Raw genomic sequence first — 21,292 nt, 5'->3', positions numbered from 1 at the left:
TCAGAGAGCAATAGCTGAATCTACATTTAGTTTTAAATTATAATCCAGTCTGGCTATAAGTAAAACATGGTTTATGATCTTCAAGATATTCCCTATTCCTCTGATGGTGATTTTTACTGCAAAATTAAGTTGCTATTCTAGTTTTATATATTTCCATTTATTTGGGTGATATGCAGCCATCCTGACAGAAAAGACCATTCTTAATATGCTGATAGAGAACAGGCTTCTGCAATCATAGGCCTGAAAATGAGATGCTGAACTTTGGTTTATCCACTATAATAAGAAATGCTGGCTTTTGAAGTGACCTGGAGAAGGTAAAATATTCCCACCATCTTGGAGGCCATGTACCAATAATGCCATGCCTTCTACAAATAGCGAAAATGGTTGTTTACAGAGCATATCTTCAACAATGAAAATTCCATGCTTCATATTTATACACAATGTTACTGGTCTAACTTGATTAGGTTGGCCATGTATTTTCCTGCAATCTAAGGTTTCTAGCTAAGTTATCTATATTTTGTCATCTTTTTTCCATTGCATTTGTAAGCATCCTGGGTAGAATTAAAATATGTGTTAATAAAAAAAGAAATGGTAACTCACATACTAGAAGGAAAAAACCCATAATAGGGTTTTATTATTTATTAGCTCTATGCTTAAAGCAACTAAGCAAGGCAACCGTCACAAGAAATCATAGAAATTGAACAGGCATGCAGATTTCAATTTACATAATAATTCTTTAATTAGCCAACGTTATTTGGAGGGAGCCTTCTTTCAGTTTTACTTGAAGCTTTTTTATTTTGCCAGAAGAAAGATTAGTTGAGTTAAAATATTTGCACTAGAAGGATTTCCCTTGGTAATTGAAATGTTTGGAAAAATCCTTTATAATCATCATTATTAATACTGTTTTTCAGATTTATTTTTCTTTTTTGGTCTAAACTTCCTATAGGAGATAAAATTAAACTTGAAAATGATTAAATTGAACTGAATACCTGATGGATATCTTGCCTTTTCCAGTTCTCTAATTTCCATTCTGAAACACAATTAGACACAAGAGCTAGTGTTAAGACTTAAAAAAAAAAAATAGTTTCATTATTAAGAGAGATCAAGGCATAATGTCAAACTAAAGTATTGGGAAAATCTATTTTAAGCCAACTATGAATAAAAAGGGCACTTAAACAGGCAGAGCTGTATATTTTTAAAACTAGAATTTTAAAAGAATAGCTTTAAAATAAATATTTGGATGTTTTCTGTGATGATTTATTAAACTTTCAAAATGCTCATTTGCAGACAATTGTTCCAAAAAATCAAAAGGCCAAGGAAGGGAAGATGGAAGTAAAACGCACAATGATAACAGCTGTCAGCGTGACTACAACTAACGACAGTCCTGCTCCAGGGAGTAATTAACACGATTGATAGTCTGTTAGTCAACCCAAGCCTTGAGTTTTTCTCAAATGGCAGTTGCTTGCAAATACTATCGTATTTTAACATTTGGATTAGTGACAGTAGGAACATCACAGCTATTCCTACTGTCACTAATCCAAATGTTAAAATACGATAGTGAGTTATTATTAAAATCACCTTCAGAGATATCTCATTCCCCTATTTCCTACATATAAATTCAGAAATTTCATTAGTCATCAAAACAAATGATGAGAGACCATGTCTTGATTTAATAATTTTAAGGTATATTACCAAAAGTGTTCTAAAATATTTTTTATATAACTTGAAAAGTAATCTTTTAAAGTTAAACTTTGGTTTTATTTTAAATTGTTATATTTATAAAAACAATAAAGATAAATGTTTATACCTTTCAAAAATGCATCATCAAATTTCTGCACTGATACTTTTTGGGGATACTTGATTCCAGCTCCCCAAGTGACAAACGGAGTTAAAGTCTCTGAAGGATGACCAGCGCCATGGAAACCTACAAATAAGACTCCAAGAGTAAGAAGACAAGCAAGAACTAACTTACAACTAAATATTTTTTTAAATACTTAATTTTAAAGAGTTGATCCAAATGAGATTCTACTTCTAGACACTACACTCCCAAATGCTTACAACTCTTCATTAGTTAGTCTTAAAATATTCCCAAAGCAAGTCAGAGCATCCACAACGAACAGGCAAAAAAACCAAAAACAAAAACAAAAAGAGTATCTGTTGATTGGTTGAAAGCAGAAGAAGAATATTCACAATAAGACTTGGAGGAGATGCCACTAGAGCAGCTCTGTGTAGGGCGAGCAGTCAGTCAAGGCCAGATCTGTTCTGGAGAGGACGGCAAAACCTCTTTGATGAGATTATTCCAGGCCAGTCTGGTTGGTGTAGCCAAAGGGCCTTTATAGAGTGGTACCAGCTTGCTAGAATCCTGTACCGTGATTTGGGGACCCACACCTCATCTTTGCCTTATTGCGTTCTCTGTGCACACACTGTGTTTGCCTTGGGAATCTCACAGGGACGACAAGCTCATCTATGGGAGACTTTCAGTAGCCCTAGGGTCCCTGGTGATACCACTTTAACCTCACCCTGTTTGCTGTCACTTACAGTTAACTCTAGTAAGATAAATAATAGGATAGATACTTTTTGTTTTCTTTTCCACACTGTCCTCTAATTTCTCATTTAAATGAGAATATATTCCTTTTGTAGCTAGAAGAAAGATTCCTTACATAAGACCAGTTTTTTTTTACATTAATACATTAAGCAGACAATTGTGTGCTAGACACTTTGCATATACAAGACATCTAATCCTTTTCAACATTACAAGATACCTGCAAGCTATATTTACCACTACTTTAATCATAAAGTACATGTTGTTTAAAGACAGACTAACCCCAGTCTGTCATCCCATGGTCAGAGGTAAAGATAAATGCCGTTTTCCCATCATTTCCATAAAAATGTTCAAGCATGGACACAATTTCTTTTATTCCGTCATCAACTACTTTAATGTTGTCCTTATATTCCCTGTTTAAAAAGAAAAAGAAGAACAAATTAAATTACAATAATTTGGAAAACTCAAATTTCATCAACATCAACTAATTACACCTAAAGTTGGTAACTCCTAAGATATTTAATTTTTTTTAATTTTTTATTTAAATTCATCAATTAGTCAACATAGAGTACATCACTCCCAAAACACTTTTTTAAGACTTTAGTCATTTATTTGTAAGAGAATGAGAGAGAGAGAGCACACACACAAGCAGGAGGAGCAGCAGACAGAGGGAGAAGTAGACTCCTGCCTGAGCAGGGAGCCCAATGTGGGACTCGATCCCAGGATCCTGGGATCATGACCTGAGCTGAAGGCAGACATTTAACTGACTGAGCCACTGGGAATCCCTCCTAAAATACTCTTAGACTTCATCATTAGTAGTTTAAAATCAGAGCTCTTGAGATTGTTAAAAATAATATTCTCTCTCTTTTTTTTTTTTAAGATTTTATTTATTTGACAGAGAACACAAGGCGGCAGAGAGGCAGACAGAGAGAGAGGAGGAAGCAGACTCCCTGCCAAGCAGAGCGCCCGATGCAGGACTCAATCCCAGGACTCTGAGATCATGACCTGAGCTGAAGGCAGAGGCTTAACGCACTGAGCCACCCAGGTGCCCCTATTCTCTCCTTTTAAAGAAGCAAAAGAATATGAAATAGTCTTCAGAAATAGTTTAAAAGAATACCCCCCTATCCTAGCAAATATATCTTAATGAATGCTTCTTACATCTCAAATGTATCATGACTTACAAGTTCATGTCTCTTATAATGCAATCTATATTGTTCTTGTTGTATTAATAGGTATCACTGTTACAAGTATAAAATGTTTCCATCCCTTAGAGTGTTTGTGACACAAGATGTTAACAGAACATGCTAAATAAATTATATTTAAGCACTCCATTCAGTTAACAGGTTGCTTTGGTATGAGCTCTATTCACAACAGTCCATCATGTTCAAGAAGGGGAGCATGAGGCATTCATTCCTGGCAGCTAATCAATAGGCTTTAGAGTTACAGTTAGATTTACCTAAACCAAATTCTAAGTAGAGAATAGAAGTAGAACATGGATTCTTCCTCTTATGGTCTACAAAACTGAGAAAAATATTTGTGTTCTATACCAGAGTGCTACTGAAATATAGTACACAAAACTTTATATATTTGCTAGATACAATACTGATTAAATGGAACACACAAAGAATAGCTAATTACATCTTTTCGGGATATAAATATTAACACCATATAAATGCTTTCCCCCCCTCAAGTTTTCCTGAAATATTTCTAAAACATATAGTTCTTCTCCTGTCTTGATAAATCAAGAATATGGAATATAAGTAACGTGGTAACTACAAAATATTATAATACTTTTTCTAAAAAAGATTTTAATTATTTATTTGACAGAGAGAGAGAGAGAGAGAGAGAGCACATGCAGGGGGAGCAGCAGGCAGAGGAAGAGGAAGAAGAAGTAGGCTCCCCACTGAGCAGGGAGCTCGATGTGGGGCTGATCCCAGAACCCTGGGATCATGACCTGAGCCGAAGGCAGATTCCTAACCAACTGAGCCACCTAGGTGCACCCCCAAATTATAATACTTTAAAAGTTTAAACAGAATAGCTAAGTCCCTCAAAAACACAAAATTAAACACAGCATTAAAATTACCTCGATGTTGGCCGATGAGCATGTCCATTTGTATCTATTCCTAACAAATGTAAGAAAAAGACTATTTTTTCTTCATTTACTTTAGAAAACAAAGATTGGTTGTTTCTGGCAGCATGAAAGAATTCCTATATGTAACAAATCAGTTAAAGAAATTTAGTTCATTTGTTTTAAAAAATAATTCTGATAAAAACATTTAATTACATTTATATGTAACAATAAAATTAAACTATCTTATTTTGTTTAAATTTGTCCTCAGGACCTACCAATACAAAGTTCTCATTGTCGGTTCAGACAGCAACATCCGAATAATGAGTGAGCTATTTTCTGGGCTAGACGTGGGCCAAGGAAAGGTTATAGAAGGGGGATCTTGATTTCATGAAGATTTCATCAGCACCAAATAAAATACAGCAGGTTGAAGAAATATTTTGACAAGAGCCAAGCAAAACAGTACTAGAGACAATATTTTAGGAACATTTTATCATTTTTAAATGTTTTCAGAGCTGGACTACTTCTTGCTGTCCTGTCTAGACTACCACCCTAGTCCAATGAGTCCAACCATAACTGCTCACTCAGGACACTGAATAGCTTCTGAACACTCTCCTCCGCCCAAGACTAGAATCTGTTCTTCACACTGTATGACAGAAAAATGCCCTAACTTAATAAAATATGGGTCAAAAATTACTATATTAATTTCATAATGACAAACTGGATTCAAAACATCCTAAGACAAAGGATTAAATTGCTACTTACATACACATGAACATGTAAACAAGTACCTGTGGGGAATACTTTCAAATTATTTTAGATAAGTCAACAGGCTAGGCCAAGATACATAATTATTGTTCATATAAATGTCTCTAACCATATAGTAGATGGTAACTTTAACAAGAGCTATTTAATTGTCCAATACAAGTCTGAAGTACTTCTTGAAATAATTCTTCATTATTACAAATATTAAAAAAAAATTGGTGCCATTAGAGAAGCCTGCTATTCAAAAATAGAAGTAAATTAAAAAACACAATATGTAACCTGCTACCACCCTCCTTAAAAGCATAAAACCATGCCCTAGTTTTCATATACATTCTACTTAGACCCTAAATTTTTTGTTTTGTTTTAAAGATTTTATTTATTTATCTGTCAGAGAGATTGAGAGAGAGAGAGCGCGCACAGGTAGGCAGAATGGCACGCAGAGGCAGAGGGAGAAGCAGGCTCCCTGCCGAGCAAGGAGCCCTGATGTGGGACTCGATCCCAAGATGCTGGGATCATGATCTGAGCCGAAGGCAGCCGCTTAACTGACTGAGGCACCCAGGTGTCCCCCCTAAGAAGTCTTCAATCAAGATAGAAGTGACAAGTTCTTCAAAAGAAAGGAGTTAAATTCTAATGATATAATTGAAAGCTGACAAAACCCCCCAAAACCTAGCAACTTAAGTTAGAATTTGTTCCACGACTGGTAAAAAAAAAAAAAATATTCCAGGGTGTAAGAAGTGCTGTTCATTCATATATGGACACAAGACTTGGAAACTATGAAATACTAATCTTGTAGAGCTCAACCAGTTAGATTCCTATTGGCTTTTTAAAAGTTAGTCTTTTGGACACAAGAGGTGAAATATACCTGAAGCTACTTTCCCTTCTGTATTTAGTTTGCTAGTGAGCATTAGCCCCCACTTTTTCTCATCACCTTGGAAAGGCACTCATTCATTTCTACACTCAACAAATATTTGTTATGCATCAAGGGAAACTACTAGATGACTATCCCAACCTGTACTCTCTTTTTCTAAGTAAAAACCTGTGATTTCACGAGACGTACCAATGCTCAACCTTAAAACCTACCTATCTCCCATCCTCTCATACAGCTAGATGTGCCTTAGTGGTTGTGGTCAACGAGATATAAATCAAGTATTTCAGTCAAAAGACTATGAAGACCTAAGGCTCTCTGAAATAAATATAACTTAGTAGGAAAGAAGGTCCTTTCTGATTCCTTACACTGTTGTCCTAAAACACTGAAATAATGGCATCTCTTGAAGATAAAATTCAAGCTCAAGGAAAGAGGAGAAATTCAAGAGACCGGGTCTTAATGACACCGCGGAACCATTACAACAGTCATGTACTGCAACAATCTTGGGCTGCCTACTTCTGGCATTATCTTTACTGAGATAAAAGTAAACTTTAAGCCGAATTTTTTTCCTTATTACACAGAACTTAACCTAATCTAAGCTAATACTTTTATCTCTGTACTAGACAATACCTTGACAAGAACTGAGTTAACAGCACACCTGATGGGTTCAGTGGGTTAAGCCTCTGCCTTCGGCTCAGGTCATGATCTCAGGGTCCTAGGATCCAGCCTGGCATCATGGGGCTCTCTGCTCAGCAGGGAGTCTGCTTCTCTGCCTACTTGTGATCTCTGTCAAATAAAAAAAATCTTAGGGGAAAAAAGAAAGAACTGAGTTAACAATGAGGAAAAGTCAGTATCTCTACCAACAAGATGTATATAGAATTGAAGGGGGATATGCCGATGCTGTGGCATAATAAAGTAGTTAAGATAGAGGTGTCAAGGGAATATAGAAGAGGGTTATCTAAGTCTAGCGGGAAGCAAAGTGAAGCAAAGGGAAATCACAGAAGGCTTAATAAAGGAGATGGTTCACAAACAGCGTTTTCTTTATTTTATTTATTTTTAAAGATTTTTCTTTATTTATTTGAGACTGAGTGTGTGAGTGAGAGAGAGAGTACAAGCCACAGGGGAGAGACAGAGGGAGAAGCAGACTCCCTGCAGAGGGGCTCCACCCCAGGACCCCGGGATCACGAACCAAGCCATGGCAGATGCTTACGTGACTGGGTCATGCAGGCGCCCCTGCACAGAGTTTTAACAAGCAAATAGATTCAACACAAATGAAGCTTAAGGACATGACGCTAAGTGAAATAAGCCACTCACAAAGGACAAACACAGCATGGTTCCACTTATATGAGCTATCTAGATACAAAACATAGATATATAGGTACAACTGCAAAGAAACAAAGTAGAATAGTAGTTGCCAGAGGCTGGGGGTAGGGTGGGGAATGGGGGTTTGTTTAATGACTGCAGACTTTCAGTCTTGCAAGATGAAAAAGTTCTGGAGATTGGATGCACAATGATGTGAATATACTTAACACTATTGAACCTGTCTGCTTAAAAATGGCCAAAATGGCAAATTTTATGTGATAGGTATTTTATTTACCACATTAAAAAAAAAAGTGAGTGGACATTTACATGGATTTGTTTTGCTTGGATTAAGCATGAGTCTCTGGCCCAGGCACAAGTCCAAGTAAGACCCCTGACTCCCTGTCTAGCCTCCCCTCAGATCTTGCTCCCAGTGATACGCCTGCCAACTTAACTTCCTTCAGTTCCTCAAATCTATTATGCTGGCTCGTCCTGCAGTGCCCAAGATTTACATATATTGCTGTTCACTTGAAATATTCTTTTTTCATGGGCAATCCAGGTCCATCCAACTTTTGTCTCCTAGACTTCTGAGATCACCTCAAAACTCTCAGAAAAGCCTTCTCCTAACTGTCTAGAAAACAATTTTCTAAAGGTATATTTTTAGTCCCTGTATTTTTCCTTCATACCATTTCTCACTGCTGATGATTTCGTGTTACTGTTATTACTATACATATAAACCATATTTTATGAAGTCACGGGCAAATCATTTTTTCCGAGGACTAGCAGTATTGAGATAAAGAAAGGAAAGAAGACATAAAATCAGGCCAGCCATAAGCTGTATGTGCCCGTACACAAGGAATCAAACCCTGAATTTGGAGCATTTTTAGCTGTGTACATGAAATTGCAGCCAAATGCCTTTCAGGGATGCTAACATAAGTAGATGATATTAAGAAGCGATAATTAGCAGAGTAAAATTTGTCAATTGTTTTCTTTTAAAAAAAAATATTTTCTTTATTTGACAGAGAGAGAGATCACAAGTAGGCAGAGAGGCAGGCAGAGAGAGAGACAGAGGAAGAAGCAGGCTCCCTGCTGAGCAGAGAGACCGATGCCCGCTGGATCCTAGGACCCTGGGATCATGACCCGAACCAAAGGCAGAGGCTCAACCCACTGAGCCACCCAAGCGCCCCTGTCAATTATTTTCTTAAAGAGATTTTATTTAACTTCAAGTGTTCCCTGTTGACAAAAGTATATGTTAAATGAGAAAAGAAAAATTTCAAGAAGAAAGATCTTGATGAAGGAAATAGGGTTTATCAAAGAATGTGTTGAACACTTAATTCCTACTAAGTAAGTATGAAGAAAAATGCAGACATACACTGAGGAATATATTTACAAACTAACTAACAAAAATGACTATATCATGGAGAAGTCCACAATGTCAGTTCAAAAGACACTACTGGTAAAAAGAAGAACCATTAAGGGGCAATCAATGAATGTTTCTTACAATGAATGTTTCTTTCTTTACATATTACAACTTGTAAGTTGTAATATGTAAATGAGAAACAATGGACAGGAAGAAAGGAAGCCATTATCCACAAGTGAGATTTTCAAACAATTTTTCAAAATGTAAATTCTGTTGGATTCCTGGTGAAAATTGTGATAATTGTTACTATCAAATAGTCCAAACAACTTTATTTCTTAGAGAAACTCGGATATTTTGTGATGACGAATTTGCTAATTTGTTTTTATCTTTCTCTAAAGTACAATTTTTTAAAAATCCTGTTTTCAATGCATTACATTTGAATAGCATTTTCAAAAGCAGTTTTCATACATCTTACATGATCTTACCACTATAAGAGACTATTGTATGGTCAAAGAATAATCAAGGTTTACCTAGGATTATTCACCAAATAGGAATGAAATACAAGTTCCCTGAATTCCAATCTATGGAGCCCATTGAATTGTCAGAAACATGGAATTTAAAAAAGTTATATTTTTCAAATTATTTTTTAAAAACTTCCATTAACTGTTTATTGTAGAATGTGTAATTTCTGAGAATCTAATCTTTTTAAAATAGTATGCTACAAATATAGAACTTTCATATTTAAGCAAGTAGGAAAAAATTAAGATGTATTTACAACAAATCAGTGTCTAGTATTTTGGGTACAAATACATGTGCTGGAGATGATCAACTCAATAGTGCTCACCTTCACATGATCAAAAACCCAAGTATCTAGTTTTGTTACATCATGGGCACCAAAATCCTCACTCTCAGCATCATAGCTATATGTATAAATATGGTCTCCACCAACACCTGAAAAGGAAATTTGCGGAAAAATTTTTTTAACAATTATAACAAAATTATAATGGGGAAGAGAAAGGAGGAATAATGAACATTTTATTTCATGTGCCATGGACCATCACTTAGACTTTTTTTTTTTTTTTAAGATTCTATTTATTTATTTGACAGAGAGAGATCACAAGTAGGCAGAGAGGCAGGCGGGGGTGGGGGGGTGGAGAGCAGTCTCCCCGCTGAGCAGAGAGCCCAATGTGGGGCTCAATTCCAGGACCCTGAGATCATGACCTGAGCTGAAGGCAGAGGCTTAACCCACTGAGCCACCCAGGCGCCCCCATGACTTGTACTTTAACATGCTGTTGTTTTTTGTTCTCACAGTAACATTCTTAATTTTAAAGATACACTACATATAAGTTAATTAATTTACCCAAAGTCACAGTGCTAATACACAACACCACAAAAATAAACACCAAAGTCTGTCTCCCTGTACAGATTAAATTCTTCACAAATTTATCTGTCTTGGAACACTATAACCTAAAATAGATGAAGTCATTTGGTACTTTGTAAAGCAAGAAGAAAATTCAAAAATTTCCCTTATCTTATTTATAAAATGTGTATTTTTCTCAATATAAGGGAATAAATATTATCCATTGTTAAATTCTTTGAAGGGGTCAACAAATATATTAATCTTACACACTTAGAAGATTTAATTAAGAATCTAATCAACTTAGTGAATTCCTGAGATAGGCTCTTACAGGTCACGAGGAAGAGATATAACAAAGTAATAATGATCTCTTATAATAGCAATAGCAGTTCCAATGACACAACCACCACTCAGTCATTCCACTTTCCACATCCCAAGTATGGATCTGAGTGAGTTTGTTGGTTACCATAAACGGAACATTCCTATGGGATTGTTTCTGATTCAGGTGTTAGTCTTACATCTTATCAGCTACCGCCAGAAGCAAGAAGGTAAGCTTGGTGAATCATAGCAACTTAATCCACCCTCACCACCACCAGTCCCCCCAAAAGCTTTCTTTTCCAAAGAAAGGAGTGTGTGTGTGTGTGTGTGTGTGTGTGTATGATATATAGTTTGAGGTTTTTTGTTTGTTTGTTTTTAAAGATTTTATTTATTTATTTGACAGACAGAGACCACAAGTAGGCAGAGAGGCAGTCAGAGAGAAAGGAGGAAGCAGGCTCCCCGAGGAGCAGAGAGCCCAATGTGGGGCTTGATCTCAGGACCCTGGGATCATGACCTTAGCCAAAGGCAGAGGCTTAACCCACTGAGCCACCCAGGCGCCCCTAGTTTGAGGTTTTTTACCATGACCTATACAATTATGTTCTATGAATATCATATGTAAAATTCTGAATATATATTTTGCTTTCGGGACATACAATAATATTCAATAATGCCTATTATTAAGACCTATGGCTAAGTATAATGTTACAAAACCTTTTTATCAAGTGAAATGACCAGTCATTCTACTCTCACTAAAAAGCATTTAATGACACAAACTTCAAGTGGAATCCAATAATTTCAGAAAAATAGTATTAATGAATTTTGTAATCAGTGCACAGAAACAGAACAAATCCAAACGGCATTATCTCGAATATATGAAAATAGGAATTATAAGTTATAGCATTTAAATCTTTGTGAATATCTACAAACTTCATAAATCATTAAGGTAAAATGAACCAGACATCAAAACCATCATCATAATGAAAAATTACATGATAAGCACATAGCTAAATATTTCACAGGAATTATCTAATTTGCCTAAAAACAAACCTATGAGATAGAAATTATTATTATCATCACATTTTACAAAAGGCAAACTGAAGTTCAGAGAAGTCAGCTAACTTGTTCAGGATTATAAGTGGTTAAATGTGAGAGCCATATACCACTTCATTGAATTCAAGATACCAACAACTATATGATGTGCCAATATCTCAAGTACAACTAAAAGAAAAAATCAAGCGGACATGTCTATCCATTGTAATATATGTTCCTATGTCAGAGATGTTAAATATGTAAAAACAAGTATCTCAAAAATCAATAAAATATAGTAGGCAATACACAAAAATTACCATACTGGTTTATTTCATTACCATTTAAGGAAAATATAATCAATGACTCCTACCTTTGGCAAACATAGTCAAGATATCTGGGCTTCCCCAGCTCCATGTGTACTTGCTTTCATTAATAAGAGAATCAAATCCCACAGGATTTTCCTTCCATCCTTCAGGTCATTGAAAAAAAAAAAAAAAAGCAAATAGTAACAACAGTAACATATATATGGTAAAGTATTAGTATAGCCCCTAAAGAAGTATTCTTCAAATAGTAATAATGAGAATTAATTACAGAACAAATGCAAAACTAGTAACAGATTTTGTTACATGTATTATATCATTTTTTTTTAAAAAGCTTACAATAGATAATTTACTTCTTACTAAACCAAAGAATCGCTTTTGAACTTTTGAGAGTTAACATTGAGGAAAACCATGGATCCATCCAGATTGTTTCAGTAGCACAGAATGATAAAAGACCAAAGCTTAATTCTTGAATCAATACCAGCATGTGTTTATGAGTAAAGCAAGCTAAAATACTTACCAAAAGTATGCCAAAACACACTTCACTTTGTGTCATATTCAGTGTTAAAGAAGCGGTATATATGCAATGTGTTTATCACATAATAAAGTCATCCACATAGATAATACCTTTGGCAACTGCACTGACATCTTCATAAAACCCAGCTATCAGGGCTACGTGACCTGGCCGAGACTCAGTTGGCACGCGTGTATGAGATATGCCCCAGCTGCCTTCATGCATTATGATATTCCTAAAAGATATTATAGATCAATAGCACAGACTTTGATTAAATCCTATTAGAGTGTTAGAAAAACAAGATTATTACAGAAGGAATAAAAAACAAACAGCGAGTCACAATTTAACAAGGTGAGGAATCTTTCTGATCCCAGCTGAGCCCAATCCCAGCCCTCCAACTAGCTGGATTCAGCAGCATAAATGAGCTTAGGCGAGACAAAGAACCATCTGGCCACAACACAGAAATATGAGTCAAAATACACGATTTTTGTATGAAGCCACAAAGTATTCAGATGGTTTGTTACATGAGAAACAACCAACATACACAATATTGTTCTATAAATGTCAAATTTTACCGGGTGTGATGGGGTATTGCAGTCCTGTAGGAGAAAAGTCCTTGTTTTTACGTGATACATGCCTAAGTGTTCAGTGGTCAAGTGTCATGAGATCTTTCCTTCAAATTAGTCAGAAAAAAGAATAATTAAAAATTTAAGCATGTGTGTGTAAGTGTGCATGTGTATTGAGAGAGTGGACGCAAATATGAAAACAATTAAAAATTGTTCAATCTAGGATAAGGTATACAGATTTCATCATATATATAATCCTTTCAATTTCTATGTTGAAAAATTCTCAAAATAAAAAAATTAAAGGTGGGGAAACAGCTAGACTCCTAATTAGGAGTTAAATTATATTCCTAAATTTGAGACTAAAACAGGCAAAAGCATTCTTTTGCTAAAATGTGTCAGTATCCTTTGCAATGAAAGCAAAGGACTGACTAGCAATGCTAAGGCAGTGAGAAAGCAGTAGAGCAACAAGCTATCAAACAATGACTACATCAGTAACAGCTTCCGGGGGTGATGCTTGCCCCCCCAAAGGGTAACTGTGAGTACTGGTTTACATACTCTTTATTACTGACTTACCTCATCCTAAAATCAATTTTGGTAAAATGCATGCATAATAAGTAGAAGTTTGAAAACCAGTGAACCACTTGTTATGGGAGAAATATTTTTTAACTTCTTCAGTTATTTAACAAAAACCGAACTTCAATACGAAGAAGGAGGTATAAAGAAATTCGGATATCTCTGTTTAAAAACGTTTTGATCAGTTCGGATCATATTTTTTAAAAACCGAAGTGAAGAACAAATAAAACCTTTCACAAACAGGTTTAAAAGAAACTAGAAGATTCCTGAAATTGTAAAAACATGATGGCATACAGGACAAGGCACATGAACTACGTAAGCTCTTGGCCTGCTACCCACCAGCCAAAGAAGTAAGTGCTACCAGGAAAGCTCACCTTCTCTCTACTAACCGGTATACTTTGTTCTTAATTTGCAATGAACTATATTTCTCTCCTTTCTGTGACAGCTAAGAAATTCTTCCAAATATATTACCCCGATTTTAAATTATTTGTAGAAATTATGTGACAAATTTTTGTGACCCGAACTTAACTCTGGTTTGCTATTATTTTCCTACTCATATTTTTCCGCTGCCCTGTGTTGGTCACTTAATTACTTTTATCCTTTAATATGGTATGCATTTCTTTGAGCCATTGGAATTCAACAGAATTCCAAGTTCATTCATTCATCTAGCAGTCAACAAATATTTAATTGCCTACTGTGTTCTAAGAACTGGAAATAAAGTAGTATACAAAGCAGAGGCCCAGCTTGCATAGAACCTGCACATGCCAAGTACTATAAAGAAAACAAACACAGTAAAGGATAAAAGTAATGATGGTAGATGAAAACAGGAGAAAATAGAATACTTTAGATAAATTTCCACTTGAATTTGAGTTTTAATCTCTCTATACCAGCATGAAGAAGGGCTTTTGAGGGACTTGTCACTAATCAGAAAAATAGCAATTATTTGTAGGAGCCCCATAAGTTTAAAAAAATTAAACATTTCTTTTCAAAGCCACTTCATAAAATCTGAAATCACAATTAACAGTGACATAAACTTAGAAGGGCTTTATGTATTTTATAAGTCTGTTTTCAGTTGAACTCTATTTTTAAGTTAAATAGCACTACAATTAGCAATTCATTAATATTTATGTTTGTCATTATTTTAAAAATATAACAAGTTTATTTTATAAGAAAAAGATAATATAGTGAGTTGTAAGTCAGGTTTGGGAAATTAGGACAAGTTAAGCCAAGCAGCTAAAGTCATACCTAACTCCTAGGAGGAAATAAATTTATTAATCCATAAGATAAAAGCAGATGCATATGTGCCCTATTCTCTTTCTCATCATCACTTCTGTGTCCAACATGAGATAAAAGTGTCAAGATAACACTTTCCAGAAAGGTCTTTGTATCACTTGACATGCTTACCTAATAAATGGCGCTCTAGGATTTCCATTTTCATCGAATTCATAAAGTGCATCTGCCCGCAGGCCATCAGCAACAAACAGTACTAATCTTTTTGCTGGAGGAGGTAATGGTGTAAACTGAGGAGTCATTCCATGAACCAAAGGAGATGTAAAATAAATATCAAAGATGGAGCCGAAGAACACAAAATGTACAAGCAATCCCAAAATAAAGAAGAGCAGCATATCCAGTGTAACTAATTAATCTTCAAGAAAAACTGAAAGAGGGAACAAAATTAAATTAAATTTGGGTAAACCTTAATGAAATTATATATATATTCACATATTTTGATGACTGCATATACTCTGAACATATATTTTAAAATTTTACCTAATTTACAACTTTACTTTCATTTATGATAGCAACAATAAACATTATTTAATAATGAGGTAATACTGAAATAAAATACATGATAAAATACACTCACATAAAAAGAGAAAGTTCAAGTATAATACCCAATTAATACCACTAAACTATTTATAATAAATTTAAGTGTATACTAAGCTCAGAAAAACTAACATAGGTTCAAAAACAAATATATAAATGAGTCTTAAAATGGGTCTGGGTCCAGTCAAATCAAATCCTATATAAAATAGAAAATATAATTCATGGTGGTCTTGGTTGTCCATATAACCACCATTAATACTCCTGGAATTTAACATTACTTAAAGTCTGAGGATTTTTTTTTTTTTTGGACTTTTGGTTATCAGCTCAGGAGACTTCTAGATAGTCCTGACAGATTATATGCATTTTTATTCATTTAAATAACTTACAGGAAGGAAAAGGTAGTTAAAATCCATGTGTTTCAAAAAATGTACACTCATTAAAGGAAGACTTTTAGTTCCCTGAACCAATGAAAGTGCAAGTTATATTCACAAATTCAATTAAAATGCTCTTGCATATATTCTGTACATAATGTTGTATGAAGTACAAGAGAGAACACCAAGAAGACATAGTCACAGATCTGATAAACTTACACATACTTATAGAAGGAAAACTAAGCAACATGAAACATTTAAATAATACTGTATGACAGTATGCCATTAACTGCCAAGATCAAGTCCATGAGAATGCTTTTCAAGCCAGTCTATAATTTACTTTTGTTGGTGAATCTCCCTGCAGATTAAAAACAACAAAATACTCTCAACTTGTCTTTTTGTAATATAACTAACATTGGTTACACACAGCGACACTTGGCTGAAAAACACCAAAGATGAAGTAATTTTAAATATAGACACATCTTATTCTTCCTGGCCTGAAGAATTACATCATGGGAGGAAAGGGTGGCCAAATAAACAAGCAAACAAACAAACAAAAAAAACAAAACCTTGTCAAAGTTAAGCACATCATAAAAAGAATGTAAAATAAAGTAAATGGCCAAATTATGGGCAACTTTTTTCCTGAGAGATTCAAGAGTCAAATAAGGATCAAAGATATTCCACAAAGTATAAAAGTCCCTTAGTGAGTAGATGCTATTCTGCAACCTAAGGCAAAACTCTCAGAATATTTTGCTTTTTCTAGTATACATGAGCTTCAACTACATAGCAAGCATTATCTTAATAATTGTATTCTGAATATAAAAATAAAACAATCACAGGGTGCCTGGGTGGCAAAGGCTTGGTTTCAGCTCAGGCTGTGATCTCCGGGTTGTGGAATTGAGCCCTGCATTGGGCTCCAAGCTCCGTGCACAGAGGCTGCTCAAGACTCTCTCTCCCTCGCCCTCTGCCCCTACCTCTGTACTCTCTCTCTCTAAAATAAATGAATAAATCTTTAAAAAATAAAAAAAAAAGTTGAAAAGTTAAACAATCACTGTGGTAAGTTTGGAAAATAAAGAAAAATTACTTATGATTTTACCACCTAAAGAAAAATCTGTTACATTCCTTAGTTTTTATCTAATCTACATTTTTATAAAGACTCACAATTTCACGTATTGATTTTTTCTTTATCATACATGAACATTTCTTTGTTTTTTTTAAAAAACTCTTCTCATACATCCATTTACCATCACCATACTCTATCCAATGGGCATGCCTTAATTTTCCTGATCACCTCCACACTGGTAAACACGGAGTTCTTTTCCATTTTTTCATTATTAAAAATGTCAACATGATTAATTTAACTTTTAATGTAATTTTTATGCTAACTTTTAGACATTTCACATTACGTGTTTAATGTGGGGAATCTGGGTGGCTCAGTCATTGAGCGTCTGCCTTCGGTTCAGGTAATGATTTCAGGGTCCCAAGATCAAGCCCCACCATCAGGTTACCTGCTCAGTGGAAGGTCTGCTTCTCCCTCTCCCTCTGCTCCATACTGTGCTCTCTCTCTCAAACAAAATCTTAAAAAAAAAGAAAAAAGAGGGGTGCCTGGGTGGCTCAGTGGGTTAAAGCCTCTGCCTTCGGCTCAGGTCATGATCTCAGGGTCCCGGGATTGAGCCCCACATCAGGCTCTCTGCTCAGCAGAGAGCCTGCTTCCCCCTCTCTCTCTGCCTGCTTCTCTGCCTACTTGTGATCTCTGTCTGTCAAATAAATAAAATCTTAAAAAAAGAAAAAAGAAAAAAGAATTGAGGTAATATGTGTAAAATATGCAAAAGAGTGCCTACTACAGTCAGTACTCATTACCTATTGGCTAATACTATTGTTTCTGATGTACATGAAGTTGGATTGATCATGAGAGAAAAATTTATTTGCCATCCTTGTTGACTTTAAAAATCTAATCTAGGGGCGCCTGGGTGGCTCAGTGGGTTAAAGCCTCTGCCTTCGGCTCAGGTCATGATCCCAGGGTCCTGGGATCGAGCCCCACATCGGGCTCTCTGCTCAGCGGGGAGCCTGCTTCCCCTTCTCTCTCTGCCTGCCTCTCTGCCTACTTGTGGTCTCTGTCTGTCAAATAAATAAATAAAATCTTTAAAAAAAATAAAATAAAAATCTAATCTAATGGATGTAAATCTCAGAGAAACCAAGTCTCAAACTTTGTTTTATACCAAAGCATCAACTTTCGCATAATTGCTCTACTGCTATTTTCCTTAGCTATATGGTTTTTTTTTTTTTTTAATTCTGGTAAGAACACTTAACACGGGAGATCTGCCCTTTATCTATTTTCAAGTGCACAATACAGTACTGATAACTGTAGACTGTATAGCAGATGTCTAGAACTTACTCATCTTGGGTACCTGAGATTTTATAGCTGCTGAACAACTACTCCCATTTCTCCTCCCCCACCAGACCCTGGTGACCAGCATTCTACTTTCTGCTTCTGTGAGTCTGACTCTCTTAGGTATCTCACATAGGGTGAATCATGCAATATTTGTCTTTCTCTGACTGCTTATTTCAGCTAGTATAATGTCCTCCAGGCCAGAAATGTCTGATAGCCCCAGTTGCTCCATATATTTGCCAAGAGTATTTGGTACTGTAGCCCATTTAATTTTGCTTTTTCTGTATGTGGGAACGTACTTGTAACCTACTGTGGTTTTGATTTACATTTCTCTGATAACCAATGATGTCAAACAACTTCTCATGTGTTTAATGGACATGTTTTTTTAATACTCTTTTTTTTCCTCCTTTTTATTTTTCAGTATTTTCCAAAGAGCAGTACTTTTTAATTTTGGTTAAGTTCGATTAATTTTTCTTTTAGTTACCTATTTTGGGTCTTACATAAGGAATTTTTATAAATGATAGCACTTTCTTTAATACAGATTTTTAATACTTGTTATTTGAAAATAATTTCAAGCTGAGAAAAAAGTTGCAAGCATAATGATACAAAAACCCACATATCCTTTAGCCACATACATCTATGCTAACATTTGTTTGCTTTGTCATTTTTCCTCTTGCCCTTCCCCTGCTTTGTCTATCTTACCCCTCATGTCTACCTCACCCCTTTGTCTATCTTACTCACGCATGTGTATAAAATCACGTAATACTGTTTCGGAACCATTTGAAGATAAATTACACACACAGTGGCCCTTAACCCCTAAATATTTCAGTGCTTATTTCCTGAGAACAATGATATTCTCTTACACAGAGACAGCAATTGTCAACTTCAGTATGTTCAATGTCAGTATTTTATCTCATCTACCATATGTACACCACAACTTTTTTGGAATGCCCCAATAATATTCTTTATAGCATATTTAAAGCTCTACTGAGGCATAACTGGTCTATAATAGACTGTACAGATTTAAAATGTACAATAAACACAGTCAAGATAATGAACATACCCATAACCCTCAAAACTCTCATGCTTGTGTAATTCACCCCTACATATTTTTTTAATTTTTTGATATTATTGTAAATGCTATTTTGTATTTCAATTTCCCTTTGTTAGTTCTTAAATCACCGATTTTTATACATTCGCCTGGTATCCTGCAACACTGAAAAACTGTTATATAGTAGCTTTTATGTAGATACCTTTTGATTTTCTACAGAGATAATTATTATCACCTATGAATGAAGGACTTCTTACTTGTCATTTTAAGTGTTTTTTATCTTTGTCTCATGCTTCCTGTACCATCTACGACCTCTAGTATGATGTTGAACAGAAGTGGTAACAACAGAAATCCTTGCCTTCCAACTCTAGGGTGAAATTTGTCAGTCTTCCAGGTTTGGGAAGTTACCTTTATTAAGTTAAAGAAGTTTGCTTTCACTCCCATATGTGGAGTTTAAAATCATGAACGGATGCTGGATGTTGTCACATGCTTTTTGTTGGATCTTTTGAGATGATCATGACCATTTGGTTTTTCTAGTTCAGTCTCTTAATGTGGTGGATTACACTGATTGAATTACAAATATTAAACCTAGCTTGCATTCCCAGAATAAACCCTACTTGGTCATTAACTGTCATCCTTTTATGGACTGTTAGATTTCATTTGCTAAAAATATAATTTAGCATTCTAAAGCAATGTTTATGAAAAGATATTAGACTCTAATTTTCTTTTCTTGTAATTCTTGTCTTTCTCTGGTCTTGGTATCAGACAATGACTTGGGAAGTGTTGCTACCTCTTTTATTTTTTGGAAGAGTTTGTGTAGAATTTGTATTATTTCTTCCTTTACTGTGTAACTGAATTCACTGGTGAAACTACTTGCTTGGAGTTTTCTTTGTGGGAAGGTTTTTAACTCTAGATTCAATTTCTTCATATATTTTAGGGATATTCAGATTTACTAATTGTTGAGTGAGTTTTGGTAGTTATACCTTTTAAGAAATTTGTTGATTTCATCCAAATTATTAAATTTATTGGTCTAAAATCATTCATAATATTATATTCAATTATTATCCTTTTTTTCTATCTTCCATTCCAGGACACAGTCTACCAGGTATCTCATTCAGTTGTTCAAAGTAAGTTGCTTTTCAAGTACTTACTTCATTTCAGTTAGATCTTAAATTCTAGTCAGAGCTATATCCGGATGTACAGAAGCTCACAGTGATTTATATATTCTTTTTAAAGACTTTATTCATTTGACAGAAAGAGAGAGAGATACAGAGAAAGAGCACAAGTGGGAGAGGGGCACAGAAGAAGAGGGAAAAGCATGTTCCCCCTGAATGTGGATCCAGATGTGGGGATCGATCCCAGGACCCTGGGATCATGACCTGAGCCGAAGGCAGCCGCTTAACCGACTGAGCCACCCAAGCACCCCAAGCTCACAATGACTTAAAGATCTCCTCTTTATCATGGAAACGTTAGTACTTTCTATCATGGTTATAAATAAGCAAACATCTATGTCATTTCCCACTTTCAATTGCATTTACAACTAACTCCCTGGACTTAATGTTCTTTCTTTTTTTCTCCATTGCTATTACACAGCTTTCTGAATAATGTATCAAACAAAGTCTATGTGTTAAAGGAACATATAAATTTTCCACTACCCAAAAGCTTACTGAAGTTATCAAACAAAAATTTTGACATTTGAGAACTTTGACTTTCCTACAGCTCTAAGAGCTAAGGTAAAAATCACACTCTGTTATGTAAGAACAGCAGGATCCCAGTCACGTCACTCCGTCTTAGCTTCCTTATCCATAAAAAAAGATACCATCAGCCTTATTCCATGGCAGGAGTCTAGTGTGAAGTAACTAAGACATGGCACCATACAAATGTAAAGCATTAGGAATACTCTAGATTATAAAGCACTCGATTTTTATTTTTATTTTTTAAATCAAACTTTAAATAGTTGAATTTACATTATTTTAAAAGAAAGCAGTAAAAAAGAAAAAGGTATGCTGTATTTTCCTGTTCCAGTCAAATCAATTTTTATAAGTTCCTGATTAGACTTGTAATATTCATTACCACCA

General features: G+C 35.1%; 1 protein-coding gene across 1 annotated transcript in view; it reads right to left on the bottom strand.

Annotated features, from left to right (window-relative positions):
• Nucleotides 1–21,292, bottom strand: part of PIGN (phosphatidylinositol glycan anchor biosynthesis class N) — a 103,518-nt gene that overhangs the window by 72,546 nt on the left and 9,680 nt on the right. The window contains exons 3-10 of the mRNA XM_032872297.1: nucleotides 14,981–15,233; nucleotides 12,551–12,672; nucleotides 11,974–12,072; nucleotides 9,744–9,850; nucleotides 4,626–4,750; nucleotides 2,825–2,955; nucleotides 1,808–1,924; nucleotides 990–1,030 (exon numbers count right to left, since the gene is read on the bottom strand). Coding sequence (XP_032728188.1) covers nucleotides 990–1,030; nucleotides 1,808–1,924; nucleotides 2,825–2,955; nucleotides 4,626–4,750; nucleotides 9,744–9,850; nucleotides 11,974–12,072; nucleotides 12,551–12,672; nucleotides 14,981–15,201 — 963 coding nt within the window. The 5' untranslated portion in view covers nucleotides 15,202–15,233. The remainder of the gene's footprint in view (nucleotides 1–989; nucleotides 1,031–1,807; nucleotides 1,925–2,824; nucleotides 2,956–4,625; nucleotides 4,751–9,743; nucleotides 9,851–11,973; nucleotides 12,073–12,550; nucleotides 12,673–14,980; nucleotides 15,234–21,292) is intronic.

This window comes from Lontra canadensis, unplaced genomic scaffold, assembly GCF_010015895.1.
Source record: "Lontra canadensis isolate GAN:19392208 unplaced genomic scaffold, GSC_riverotter_1.0 scaffold44, whole genome shotgun sequence".
In the NCBI taxonomy this organism is placed as follows: Eukaryota; Metazoa; Chordata; class Mammalia; order Carnivora; family Mustelidae; genus Lontra; species Lontra canadensis.
The sequence above is the reverse complement of the archived record's forward strand: the minus strand, read 5'-3'. Positions and strand labels throughout refer to the sequence as shown.